The sequence below is a fragment of the Lissotriton vulgaris genome, chromosome 1_1 (genome assembly GCF_964263255.1).
Source record: "Lissotriton vulgaris chromosome 1_1, aLisVul1.2, whole genome shotgun sequence".
Taxonomy (NCBI): Eukaryota; Metazoa; Chordata; class Amphibia; order Caudata; family Salamandridae; genus Lissotriton; species Lissotriton vulgaris.
The window spans coordinates 1,827,617,492-1,827,631,253 of record NC_141685.1 but is presented as its reverse complement, the minus strand read 5'-3'; the positions used below and the strand labels follow the sequence as shown (position 1 = coordinate 1,827,631,253).

The following is a 13,762-nucleotide window of genomic DNA, read 5'->3' as shown; positions in this document are numbered from 1 at the left end:
TGGGATAGGATTTATGGAATAATGGAAAAGCTTTTAAATAACGCGTTCTTTATTGGTTTACAACAAACAGATCGCAGCCTTCTGCAAGAGCTAGAAATAGCACATAAATAGCACATCGCCTCACTGATAATAAATATATTTCTACTCCTACGGTAAAATATAGCTCCACAGACCAGACTACTTATATTTTGAGACAGAAGCCGGGTGGGAGTTAAAAGGAAGTATCCTCTGCCAGTATGTGGGAGCGATTGATCCGATTGGTTGGGTATTTGAGATGTCCGTTGACTTCTGGGGATTGTAGTTTTTGTTTGTTATGTGTTTTTTCCCCATTTTGCTGCTGTTTGCCCCGCTTAGTGAAGTATCCGACTTACATAGACGTAGATGGCAAGTACGAGAGGAACAAGTACTCATAAGTAACCGAATACCGTGTGATGTCAGTGCGAGCAGAGTTTTATGGAAGGGCCGGTCAAACAGGAAAAGTGAGTCTCGGCAGCTCTCTGCTGCAGACTAGAGAGCGATTAGAGCAGCGCCAAAACAATACGTGTCAGTGGAGCCGGAGGAGCGACGGGGAGGTGAATTATTCAGCAGCATCGGGAGCTCCAGTCCAACATGCCGGCCGTGGACAGACTGCTTCTGGAAGAGGCTTTACAGGACAGCCCGCAGGTACACGAACCCCCCTTTCCCACCCTGTACGCGCGTAACAGGTTCTGGAGTGTGCAGTACTGCCCAAAGGGCCCTGCCAGGAGGGCCCCTGACAGCCCTCCTCCCTCACTGGAGACTCGCAGGACATTGCAAAGATGCAGCCGTCTCCCAAGAGCCCCCTTACGTGCATATTAACTAGTCTTTCAGACTGCGGATAAACAAACAAGCCATTCTCCAGGCAGCGAGGGAGGTTGCTGTCTGCGCAGAGCCCCCAACAGCCCCCCCGACCCAGCAGAACTCCCGAGCGCGGCAGCTCGGACCAGTCTGAGGAGCTCGAGGGCTTCACGTTGGGGTGCAGGGGTGGACAGCTGCGTTTTGTTTGAAAAGTATATGTAAATATGCCAGTCTGTTTCTGCTGTCTCGGCATCTCCGCAGGACAGTGCGGTTGGCAGGAAGACAAACCGAGACCTGTTAGGGGGTGCCTAGGGAGGGGGCGTTGAGGGCACGTGGGGGTGTACTCCCCCGGCCTCCAACCCCTCCTCTGAGAGTCTCCTTCAGAGCACACTGAATACGAACAACTGTAACTCTAGCCAGAGTGGGAGAACAAGCACACTATAGAGAGACAAACATAGTTACTAGCTTGTTGTGGTGAGTGGTTGCAAAGACCCCTGGCACGCATTCCCACAGAACTGCTGCGTAATTGTCCCACGCATTAAAAAAAAAATATTTTAACTTTCATGTCCGAAAACATGGCCTCTGCTGGCTACTCTGCGATGTATCCGCGCTGATGTGGACCGTGGGGATGAAAGCGCTTTGTTTTTCAGGTCCCCGGGGAGGGAGAAGGCGACTCTCCCCAGCCACAGCTTTAAAAAAAAATTAATTCTCCAAGAGCAGTCTCCCCTCAGTTGGGTTTAACCATGGGTAGTACAAATGTAAACGTTTGTATTTTGCATACATAACAGCAACACATTTTTCTTGCTGGGAAGTTGTTACCAGCCTCACTTTCTGGCAAAAAGTAAACACTGCCAGGTAGTCATCCTTGCCCCTACCCACCTCTTGTGGAAGCAGGTTGTGTTTGGATGCCATTCCTCTCATCCAAAGAGGGATATCAAGACAGCCGTGGCTGGTTCACACGAATCCGAAAAATATTTGCATTAGTTAATTTTCTGATCACTAAGAACTCACCATTCACCTTCAGGATTTGGGACTCCAGTAAAGACATATTCTGGAGGCCCCTGTTCTTAACAACTTTGAATTTTATTACGCATTTGCTGCTAAATCAGGCCCGCAGGATGCCAAACAAAACGTAATTATACACCAAACATTAGGTAACAAAAGACAATTGAAATATGTTTTGCCTGGGGCCCCAAAAAGCCTTAAGTTGATACCAACAAGTAAAAGACGTTGTCAGAGCTCGAAGTAGGCAGTGAAGAGGGAAACTGGTTGAAATATGAAAATAGGTGAAATAGAGGGGATGTTCACTTATCCAGGGAACCCTGGACAATTGCTTACTTTGCACTGTGGTGTAGCTTAGTCAGTGAGATTCAAGGGATGCGAATCTCAAATTTCTCAACTAAAAAGCAGTGGGCTGCGGGGTGAAGGGGTGCGATGTTTGGGACAGACTATTTCTACGAGTAACAACGTCAGTCATGATTTGCATTAGGTGGGCATCTATGTAGAGGGGCACAGTGGGGAAAAACAATGGGTTGCAATGTTACTCCGAGCAATTGCTTCTGGTTATAACATTTGCCAGCATTTATCCCTTCACCTTTTTGGTGTTTTATTGCTAGTAGTATGCCCGGAAACCTGAGACTGGTACAGCTTTCCAAGCCTACCGGTTCCAATATTTGTGAATTTCAAAAAGTGGTACATTTGCACCCATTCAAATAGTATTTCTATGGGTGCAGATTTACTACATTTTTGGGGTAAACTTGAATCTATATACTTTTAAGATGCTGATCCAACAAAAGAACAAGTTGAAACCTCTTAGTGAAATGAGCACGAATTGAAAACCAGACACAAACATAGCAGATCTGACTCGGAGCCACAACTCCCAACTACCGAACCAAGAATGCGTTTAAGGATTGTCAAATCCCAGCTCAAGCTATGTCCCTATCCTTCCCACACTGGGTTGAGCAGTTCTCCCTCGGAACGCATGAGTAAGATCATGTACAACACAACAGCCTTGAGTCCCTACCCTAGGATCACTTATTTTAAATGTATTTTCACTGCACACACTTTTCTTTTAATCTGGTACAATAAGCCATGATGGTAGAGTTCTCAAACTGGTGCATGTGGGCTGGGCTACATGTATGTAGTCCCCCTTCTACAAATCATTTTATCAAGTGATTGGCGGCCACATTAACTAAGCCAGAGTCCTAAAGAAAAATGGCTCACTGGCAAAATAATAGGGCAAGCCGAGTTAGTCAAGCAGGGCTCTGACTTGCTGCAAGAGACTTGCCATGAAAACAAATGGCATGTTGGCCAAAAAACAGAATATAAAAATATGGTAAAATCATAAAAAAATGTAAAAAGTGCATTTCTTTAAAACACATACGTGTTTCACTATAAAAGATCAGAATATATGTACAAGTAGCTCTGCTACAAGAGACACACTTGCCCGTGCGCAGGGACGCCCCGTTTGGACAGAAATGGGCGGGTACCCGCGCTTTCTCCTCTTATTCGTCTTATGCCAGAGGTGTGGCGATTCTTGTCGCCCGTGGTGTACCCTTCCTCCGCATGGGTGAGATAGCGGACAAAGAGGGAAGATATGTTTTATTGTGGGGGCGGGTGGGACATGACACCTATCTGTTCGTCTCAATGTATGCACCGAATGTTGACTCACCTGGTTTTTTTTCCACTCTGTGGGGCACAATCGTTTCCATTGGGGCACGGCATATCATTTGGGGAGGTGATTTTAACCTGGCCTTAGCGCCCTTACTTGATAGGGCGGATGGGGTTAACTCTTACAAGCCCCGAGCTAGGGAAGTTTTAGAAGGAGTGATGGAGGAGGGTGGACTATTGGATGCCTGGCGACAGATACACCCCCACGGGCGGGAGGGCACGCACTTCACACATCACACTGGGACCTGGGCGCGCTTGGATTATTTTTTGGTGACCCGTGGCGTCATTGGGGACCTGTTGGTGGTTGACCATCTGCCTAGAACCTATTCGGACCACAGCCCTGTTAGACTACAGTTCCGTACTCCTGGGTGGGATAGTCCGAGGCCACAATGGAGGCTGAGCCCAGACGCGCTCCTTGACGAGCTTTTTCGTACAGAATTGGGGGTGGAGATCAGGGACTTCTTCCCTAGAAACAAGGGTTCGGTGGAATCAGTGGAACACATATGGGAAGCTTTCAAGGTAACCATTCGGGGCTTCTGCATTTCTAAGAGCCATGGGATCCTGCGGGATATTCTGCGTACCATTACTACATTGGAGAGTGAGTTGCGTGCCTTGGAGCTCCGAATGGTGACGAGTGATGACCCACAACTTAAGGCGACCTTTAGGGACACACTATCCAAGTATGAAGAGGAGGCTGCCAGGGAGGCGAAATACCGGGGCAAACACTGGGTGGCCCGGAAATACTGCGAGGGGGATAGGCCTGGCAAGGTACTAGCTTCACTCACGCGCGCACCACGAGAGCTCAATACCATACTAGAACTTACTGATGAAACTGGCACTGTCACTAGGGAATCGGATGAGATACTGACTACATTCACAGCGCATTACTCCACACTATACACTTCCAAGGCAGAGGCGGATGCTCCATATGCTGATTATTTGGATGACGTAGCGCTCTGCTGGCTCAGCGATGGCGATAGGGAGTTTCTAGCGGCGCCTTTTGAACTCGAGGAAGTTCGCGAGGCCATTATGTCCCTACAGAATGGGAAGGCTCCAGGGCTAGATGGCATCCCAGCCGAATTCTACAAAGCTTATATTGATATTATGGCGCCCGTGCTTAATGAAGTCTTTACTGAATCGTTGGCTGACGGCAAGCTGCCTCGGTCTATGCGCGAAGTGGTTATCACCTCCCTTCTGAAACCTGGCAAGGCCCCTACCTCCTGCGACTCTTACCGCCCACTTTCCCTCCTAAATTGTGATGTGAAGATCCTTGCTAAAGTACTCGCCACGAGACTCTCACTGCTAATGACTAGGATCGTCCTGCCCGACCAGTCTGGCTTCGTGGCCGGCAGATCTACTTCCCATAACTTACGCACCCTGTTTTCCCTGCTGCGCTCTGTCCACCCTGATATCCCAGTGGCGGCTGTGTTCCTGGACGCCACCAAGGCGTTCGACTCCGTAGAGTGGCCCTACCTCTTCTCGGTTCTGGGACGCATGGGGTTCCCTAAACTGTTCTTGGCATGGGTACGCCTCCTCTACACGGACCCCACGGCGAGAGTACTGATCAATGGGAAGCTATCGTCACCTATCAGTCTTACTAGAGGTACTCGCCAGGGGTGCCCGCTCTCTCCCCTGTTATTTGCTATTGCGGTCGAACCACTGGCATGCCGCCTGCGTCAACTGCACCGTGAGGGAGCGTTTCAATGCTTGCAGCGGCAAATCGATGTATCCCTCTATGCGGATGACATCACGCTGTATGTCAAGTACCCGGAATTACACCTTAATCCCCTACTCCGTGAATTCGTTCTGTTCGGTGGCCTGTCGGGTGTTCATATTAACTGGGCCAAATCACAATTTTTTCCCCTTACTGACGCGGTGAGTGCTTTCCCATTGGATTATCCGTTGGTGTGGTGCCAGGATGATCTGCGCTATTTGGGGATTCGCGTAGCACGGGACAAAGATGAGACGCTTCGCTCCAATTACGGGGTGGCAATGACCAAACTGACCGCTTCTGTCGACAGGTGGATCACGATGCCGCTCTCAATGGCTGGCAGAGCCTCCCTCATTAAAATGGTGATATTGCCCCGCTTTCTGTACTTTTTTCTCAATATCCCCTACTATCCAGGAGCTTTTTTTTTTGGGACACTCCGCGCCGAACTGCGTAGGCTCTTTTGGGTGGCAAATCTCCCCGGCTAAAGTGGTCCACGTTGACCCTTCCCTACGACCAAGGCGGCTTCGACATCCCTGATTTCGAGGCGTACTACCTGTGTGCACAAGCGCATTTCGCCTATCATTGGATGGCTCCTACCCCCTTCATGCCACACATAGCAGTGGAGGATTGGATTGCACACCCGCTTCCATTGAACGGTCTGATGCACTGTTCCGAGAATTCCCTCTCTACGGCGAATACCTCGGTCTCATGCATCCTGGACGCGTGGCGGCGACTCGCCCGGCGGCTCCTCTGTGCGCTGCCCTACTCTCCTAAGCTTCCTCTGGCCTATCATCCGAACCTTGCCCTGCTATCGGAATTGGGGTTCCGGCAGCTCTGTGGCAAACTTCACGTCTCCTTCTGGGGCGACCTGTTCCACAACGGACTTTTCAAACCGGCGGATCTTTTCTTCCGCTCGCATGCCCCCACACCCCTTGAGCTGTTTTACTATATAAGACTGCGCGCGGGGATGCGGGACATCCTTCCGGATTACCCTGCTGAACCTGCAACTTTGCCTCCGCTACACCACCTCCTGGAATCTCCGGATGGGGCCCATTTGGTCTCTGGGCTCTACCGCCAATATCGGGGAGCTGCTCCCTTACCAGTCTCTGCTGCCAGACTGCGCTGGTCGGAGGAACTTGACACAGAGGTCTCGGACGACCAATGGCATTACTGCTGCGCATTGACTTCTCGCATCTCTGCCAGTTGCAGGTTGAAAATAATACATTATAAATACCTGCAGAGGGTCTACTACACGCCGGTCCGGAAATACAGATTCGGGCTGGCCGATAGTGATCGCTGTGAACGGTGTCGTGCAGACCACGCTGACTTTCTCCACTTAGCATGGTCCTGCCCCCAAGTTGCTGACTACTGGCGTCAGGTCATCGAGGCTGTTGTGCAGATGGTGGAAGAGGACATTCCCGCTGATCCTTTGGTGACCGTCCTTGGGTACACAAAGCACATATCCAAGGCGAGCAGAAAATTCGTCGATATTGCATTCCTCCTAGCCAAGCGACGTGTCGCCTGCCGCTGGGGCAGGGGCAGAGCGCCCAAGTTCAAGGACTGGTTAACTGACTTAACGTATTGCCAAGATCAGCATAACACCTTTTCTGAATTACTGCCTCTCACGAGCAGACCCAGGAATATTTGGGACCCACTGGTGCACTACTTGCTCAAACGCTCGGTCGATGATGCACCGTCGGGCGATGGGCTCATTGCCTCTCAATCCCTTTAGCATTTTTTGCTCGCCTTATTACTACCTGGCTATACATGGTGCACGCTATTCTCCACTACCTATGGGAACCCTGTGCCCCCTGCAGTCTCCTCGTGGAACGGGAGGTACTAGCCTCCACGGCACTGCCCCCCTCGCCTTCCCCTCCTGCGCCCATCTTCTCCTTCCAATGAGCCACGGGATGTCCCCCCCTCCATCTGGAGAGTGCTGTCCTGCATACCACTGACGGCTTCGCACTGCCACTCCATGGACTACCACTGCCCTGGGTCCTTGAACCCGAGACATTCACCGCCCAGCACACTGGCGCCTAGCAGACCCACCACTTTACACCACTGCAACACATTGTTATTGCACCATATTTCACCATCGCACATACGTAACCTCGTTGGGAAGTTGGGGTTTTCTTTTCTTTTCCATGTTCTACCAGTTACAAAAAATTAGGAGTGAGATTCTCTTCTTGCTCGCACAAAACCTGTTCGACTACAATACATCCTTCCTTGGACTGCCCCGCCGGACGGCGCTGTGATGAGACTTCTAATTGTGATGTGCCGCCGGGCCCCCGGGATGCCGGCTACACGGCTGTGTATTGTTGCTTCGCTATTGCTGCCGGCCTCCGGGTTGTAGGCACCTCAAGCTGTGTATCCTTGTATGCTCTTATCAATAAAGTAGTTTGAACACCAAAAAAAAAAAAAAAAAAGATCAGAATATATCACTGCACAGACAGACATTTATTGAAAGTGATAGTTTTTAGCAACTTTTGTGGCTCACCCCCCACGACAATTCCATTAGTGAACTAAGGGGCAAGTCAGTAGTCACATAAACTCTAAATGTTACCTAAATTTGTATTATAGATGGAGTAACATTGTAGTCTATTATTTCAAACATAAGAGCTTCTTGTGCAACGCACATCCTGAACTAAAGTTTTTAAAAGGGTGCTTATATATGATAATAAATAAAGAAGAGGTACTGTGAAATAAAATGTTTGCCTAAGATCACACAATTTGGACAAGGAGGCAAGCTGGTATTGATTCCAGGCTATCTGGTGTCACATTTTGAAATTCAGCCACCAAATGGGTACCTTTGTCTGTCTTTCGTTTACAATATTCGTCTTTCATTCTTGGCTAAGGTCACAAGAAAACTGACACAGAGATAGCAGACTCGACTCAGAGCCCCCAGGCCCAACTAGCAAGACAAGAATGCATTTATTTGTTGGGTGTCGCACACCAAGCACCCCTTCAAAAGCTACTCTCCTGACATTGCATCATGCCTCTGTTAGAAAAAGTTGGTACTAACAAACTAAATGCTGAGTGGGCATAGGAAGCCAGGGTTTATTGGTGTGATATGAGAACTTAGAAGACCATTGCAGTTGTTGACTAAGATTATCTAGTGTGAAATTAGTTTATCTGTACTTTTTATTTGTGTGCAATTGGGGAGTGTGATTAAGCAGTATATCCAGCAAGAGGGAATACAAAAAAATTGAGTTGCCCTCAATGGCAGGGGGTTGGCGCATTTTATCAGATATATGTCCTCTCTTTCGGATATTGTGAAAATTGTGCTATCCTCCCAAATTAACTTTTGTTGTAAAGATCTTCCTTCACCCTTGTAGTTTGGCAACATTACACCAAATACACAGCGACAGTGTCAGAGGTCACTTCAGATCATAAACCTTTGCCTTTCATTTATCAGTTCCTAACCTGACGACAGGTTGGCAATACATCGCCCACTAGCCATTTTCTATCGTGAACTATCAAGCAATTCATTGAATCATAGCTCACTGAGGATGCTGCCCCAGTTGGGAAGAAAGGTATTTCCATAGGATAAAGGCGGTTCTTAGGATCTACAATTACAAAATATAGAAGAGTTGGTTGTTCTATGGATGTTTGGTGGACTGGAGTGTGTGGGTATGGAAATGTGACAGGAGAAGAATGCCTTGTTCCAAATATCTAGTGTGGTTTTGGTGGATGAATTGAAATTTGTGATTCATATCAAATCCCAGATTGTTTTTCCTACAATAGGTTTATCAATATGTATCCAGTGTTTGTCTGGTTCGTGGAATGACTATTCAGAGCGTAACAGCTTTTTAGGCCAAAATCTGAAAGAGTTATCCCCCTGCTATTTTGATTATGGTCCATGGGTTAAGTTTGGCGGTCCATGAACTGCCATACCTGCAGTCGACCGCTGTATTAAGAGATGGGTGGATTACATTTGGAAAGACCACGGCTGAGCCGCAGACACCGCCAGCACACCATAGACTGCTGGGGTCACGGTCGGAGAAAACAGCTGCTATAGGGCAGTAGAGGGCAGTTTCCCCGCCGTGCTTATTACAAGTTGACTTTTTGACAAGATGACAGTGGCGGTGGGACCACCAGTTCAAGTCAGCAAAAACGAAGGCTTTGGGTGCATAATCACCCCTTTACTGTTCTTTCGGTCAGACCCCCCTCTTCACAGCAGCATCTTCATCCTGAAGATTATGACCCTGTTTGCAGCGATATACAGGTGAGTCTTTTTTGTATCCTATACTCATTGCCTGGACTGCCCAAATATGGGCCAGAGTCCGGCAATGGGTAGGTGGTATTTTTCACATGTATCATGCATATGTGTGCATCTGACACACATGCAGTCGAAGTGCTCACACAAGCATCGATACATATGGAAAAGTAATCACCACCGCCACAAGATCTCAGCGGGCACAGCACAATAAACCCGTAAGACTGCGCCCACGGTGTTCTGGCGGTCATACCGTTAAACTTGTAATCAGGCCCTAAGTGCAGATTTTGTGGGCAAGTCTAGGTCTAAGCTGCTGTCAAAAAAGTGTTCTGCCAAGGTCTTGAATTCTCTAAAAAAAAAAATCTTTGTGGAGCAAAACTGGAAGTGCATGAAATAGGTAAAGGATAATTAGCATGTTGATCATTTTAATTGTGTTTATTCTCCCCATCCACAACAGAAAGAGGGAAAACATCGAGGGAAATCGTCTAATAGGGGAGAGAGTAGATGGGGTAGCTGGCTTTAAAGACATCTGCTTGGTTCGGTATGAAATTTATGCCCACATACTTTATAGATTTGCTCATCCATTTAAAGGACTAGCTAGTGCATTAATTAACCCTGGAGCATGTTAAAATTGAGTATTTCAGTTTGTGATATTTATTTTTAATGCAGCCACTGCTACAAATTATTTTGAGTGATTTTGCAGCTGCTCAACACAGTAGTTGGAAAAGTGAAGGAGAGCAAGATGTCGTCTATAAATATGGTAATTTTGTGTTTTTCTTGCTCAAAGGGGATTGCCCTTATGTCCCCATCCACGTTGATCCTCATTGTAAATATTTTTGCTCTCAGCATAGAGCTAAGTGGGGAGAGGGGACATCCATGTTGTGTCCCTTACACAAGGTAGACGTGACTTGAGTATCTCATATTTACATTTATTCTCGAAGTTGAGGGTCTGATAGCCTGTCATAGCCATCAAAATGACAGTTAGGCCAAACCCAAAGCTTTGAATGTTTCTCACTAGAAATCAGCAGTCCACCTGTTTGACAACTTTCTCCACATTTATGGAGTTTAATCTTGCCAAATGTATTTTTGCCTTCTTGACCAGGTGGACTACCCCTCGGATGTTTATAACGTCCCTCTCTGTCCTGTATAAAACCTGATCGATCTGGATGATTCAGTGTGGGGAGAAATGGCTCTAGTATTAAAGCGACATTTTTTTGTCTATTTTGGCATCCACTTTTATATGAGGCGCACTGTGCCCAGCCTTGATAGTTTGTAAAAGTTGGCCATGAATCTATCTGGCTTTGGTGCCTCATGTAGCTCAAGTGTTTTGATGGCTCCTTATCATCCATGATATAAGACTTTGGAGCTCCTCTTTTACCCACTATGAATTGTGTACGATTGACACACTGTAGGTATATTAATTGTCATTCCTCTGAAGAGTGGTGTAAATCCCATGGAAATGTTCTATTTGTTGTCTTCAGTAACAGCAAGTTGCCATGTAAAGTCACACATATCTTATGTATAGTTTTGCTCTAATTTATGTTTACATTGTTTAACTAAGTGTGTGCCCACCTGATCTTAGGTGCAAGTTACCCCTAGTTTCTAGTAATAGCATTTAATTTGTCTCTCACTGACAAAAGGGTGTGCTGGAAGATTCTTCTTTGGTTTTCTTTATTTTTTCCTTTTGGTCTGTGCAAATTTTTTTCCAAGTAGCATTTGCTCCATACACCTTAGCTTTTTTAGATTACCTTGTGCTCCAATACATTTATCCCAAATAACCACGTAAACATCATGAGAGAGGGGTCCACCCCCTGACAATGGTCACTCTTATCAGTGATTATCACCAACCCCTAGTTAATCACAACCTAACAACTGAAAAAGGACTAAACACATCTTAAGATGATGGGAAAGTGAAACAAGACTAGCTCAATAGAAACAGAAAAAGGACTGCTTGGAATTTACAACCCAACAACTGTAAAAAGGACTAATAATGTCATAAGTTGGATGGGAAGTGAAATAAGACCACCTTAATGGAAATAGGCATAGGACTACATACATGTCTATATGGCTCTCTACAAAGGAGGCGGCTATATTGGAATGACCCTTCCACAAAAATATAACACATAATCGTAAACTGCCTACCTTTCCACCTCCTTATTTCAGGTCAGAATTTCTTCGTAAACGTCTTTCAACGTAATCTCTCTTTGCTATTTCCTTTACCTAGCCTACCCCTCATCCTACCCCGCACCTGACACCTATGATGTAATCACTACAATTCTAGAACCAACCCCCTCCCACCCCCGACCAAAATCTAGTTGCCACCAAAGCCGCTACTTCACCCCCCCCCCATGCCCACCCACCTACCCAAGCCCATCACCCTGCATAGCACGGACCATTATTTGAGCCCCATACACTGTTTGCGTCCCATAACATCTCACCAACTGCAAGGTTCATATCATGGAACTCACTGGCACACACACCTACATCATTATTTACCCCCCCCCACCTCTCAAGGAAATCAGCCAAATGTTTTAAACACAATTTTTATAAAACTGCACCCTGAAACACCCATCGCTGACCCCTACTTTTCAATACACAATGGGCACACAACCCCTGACATAATTTTTCACACAAAAAGAAAAGCGCAATGGAGGAAAGCATTCCTAACTTTATTTCTGATCTACTCCACTAGGAAAACCGCACATGGCCTAGTTATTTACATCTCCAACTCCCAGCTCTTCCAAGCGACAGTAACCATCACCATTTACAATAACCAAACCATCCTCATGCAGTCCAATGACCGTAGTTTAAATCTCCTGGATAACATCTTCCCCATTATCAAAGAACAAGTGGTTAATCCACAAACTGCCACCCAAACTATCCCCACCACCAACATACAATATAGTTCATCACCTATCCCTTCTGACAACATCGCACCACTTTTATTCCAATCATTACTTGCATTCGAACCATTCGCTACTGCCACATTGACTAACCCCTACACCAACACACACCTCACCAAGGTCATCCACTACCCAAGTTACTCCATTACACCTACCACTAATTACATCGGAGACACAAGTCACAACCTCACAGCCCGACCAACACACACTTAACCTACCCAGCAGGACTGTGGCTCCATACGCACACCCAATAGAGAATGAATCCCCCCTATTTACCATCATAGCGGCCCCCCCTGTTAACATCATCCCTCCCACAACCAACACTCCCGCTGCCTCATCCTGACTTCTCACTGATACTCCTAACATGCATATCTCCCATTCTAGCCCTCCTCCCCCAGCTCAGATGTTGGAACATATTAGGACATTCACTATCTCACAGACTGACCCACACATACCTCACCTGCCCAGCAGGACTGCGGCAGCATACGCAGCCTCAATAGATATTGAACCCCCCATTCAACATCACAGTCTCCCCCCCCCCTGTTAACATCATCCCTTCGACAAACAACACTCCTGCTGCTTCTTCCTTGCTGCACACTGATACTCCTAGCAAGTACATCTCCCATTCCACTCCAACACCCCCCAGTTCAGGTACTAGAACATATTAATCATGCCACCCTTTGATCACACGTTGGACCCATTTACACTCTCCACACCCACATCCCAGCCATCCACTTCCTTAGATCAGCCATCAACCACCCTTCCGCACACGTAACACTGCCCTCTAGCTCTACTCTTATCTTCACCAGACCACAAACCCGACCAAACCACAACCCAGCCACCCACACCCATACTACAGCCTCCAACCCCACTCATAAACACATCGGACTCCAGACTTGATGAGATCATGATCTCATTACATCAAATCAAAGAGCAACTTCATGCATTTGAGGAGCTGATATCGAGACAACTATGGCTCACTAGAGCTACAAGACATTCCAAATCTAGAGGGCTCCCGAACCACCTAACAGTCACCTCGAAACCTACCCTACCCAGATGGAACTCGGTTCCCTCCCATAATAAATCTTCATGCCCAATACGCAGCACCAATTCGCTCTCGGAGAGCGAGCTACTCTCTCTACTACATTCATATGAACCCCCCCTCATGGAGCCTCTCTCTCCCACTTCAATAACTATCGCAACTACCCCCCACTTCAATAACTATTCCAACTATCCACCCCCAATCCTCACAGGACCACCAAACACAACTCTAGAGGAGTCATAGAACTTAAGAAGGGTCCCCATAACTCAGGAACCCATTCCATCTTGCAGCACGCCCCGTCTTAAATGCATACTCTTAAACTGTAGGTCGGCCTCTAGACAGGCAGCTGACTTAGCTGACCCCATTCTCACACAAGATCCGGACCTGATAATGTTAACTGAAAC

The 13,762-nt window shown here is 47.2% G+C and overlaps 1 protein-coding gene across 1 annotated transcript in view; it reads left to right on the top strand.

Moving 5' to 3' along the window:
- Window positions 1–306: 306 nt before the first annotated feature.
- Window positions 307–13,762, top strand: part of APPL2 (adaptor protein, phosphotyrosine interacting with PH domain and leucine zipper 2) — a 597,113-nt gene continuing 583,657 nt past the window's right edge. Inside the window, exon 1 of the mRNA XM_086919274.1 lies at window positions 307–663. Within this exon, the coding sequence (XP_086775400.1) occupies window positions 610–663 (54 nt within the window). The 5' untranslated portion in view covers window positions 307–609. The remainder of the gene's footprint in view (window positions 664–13,762) is intronic.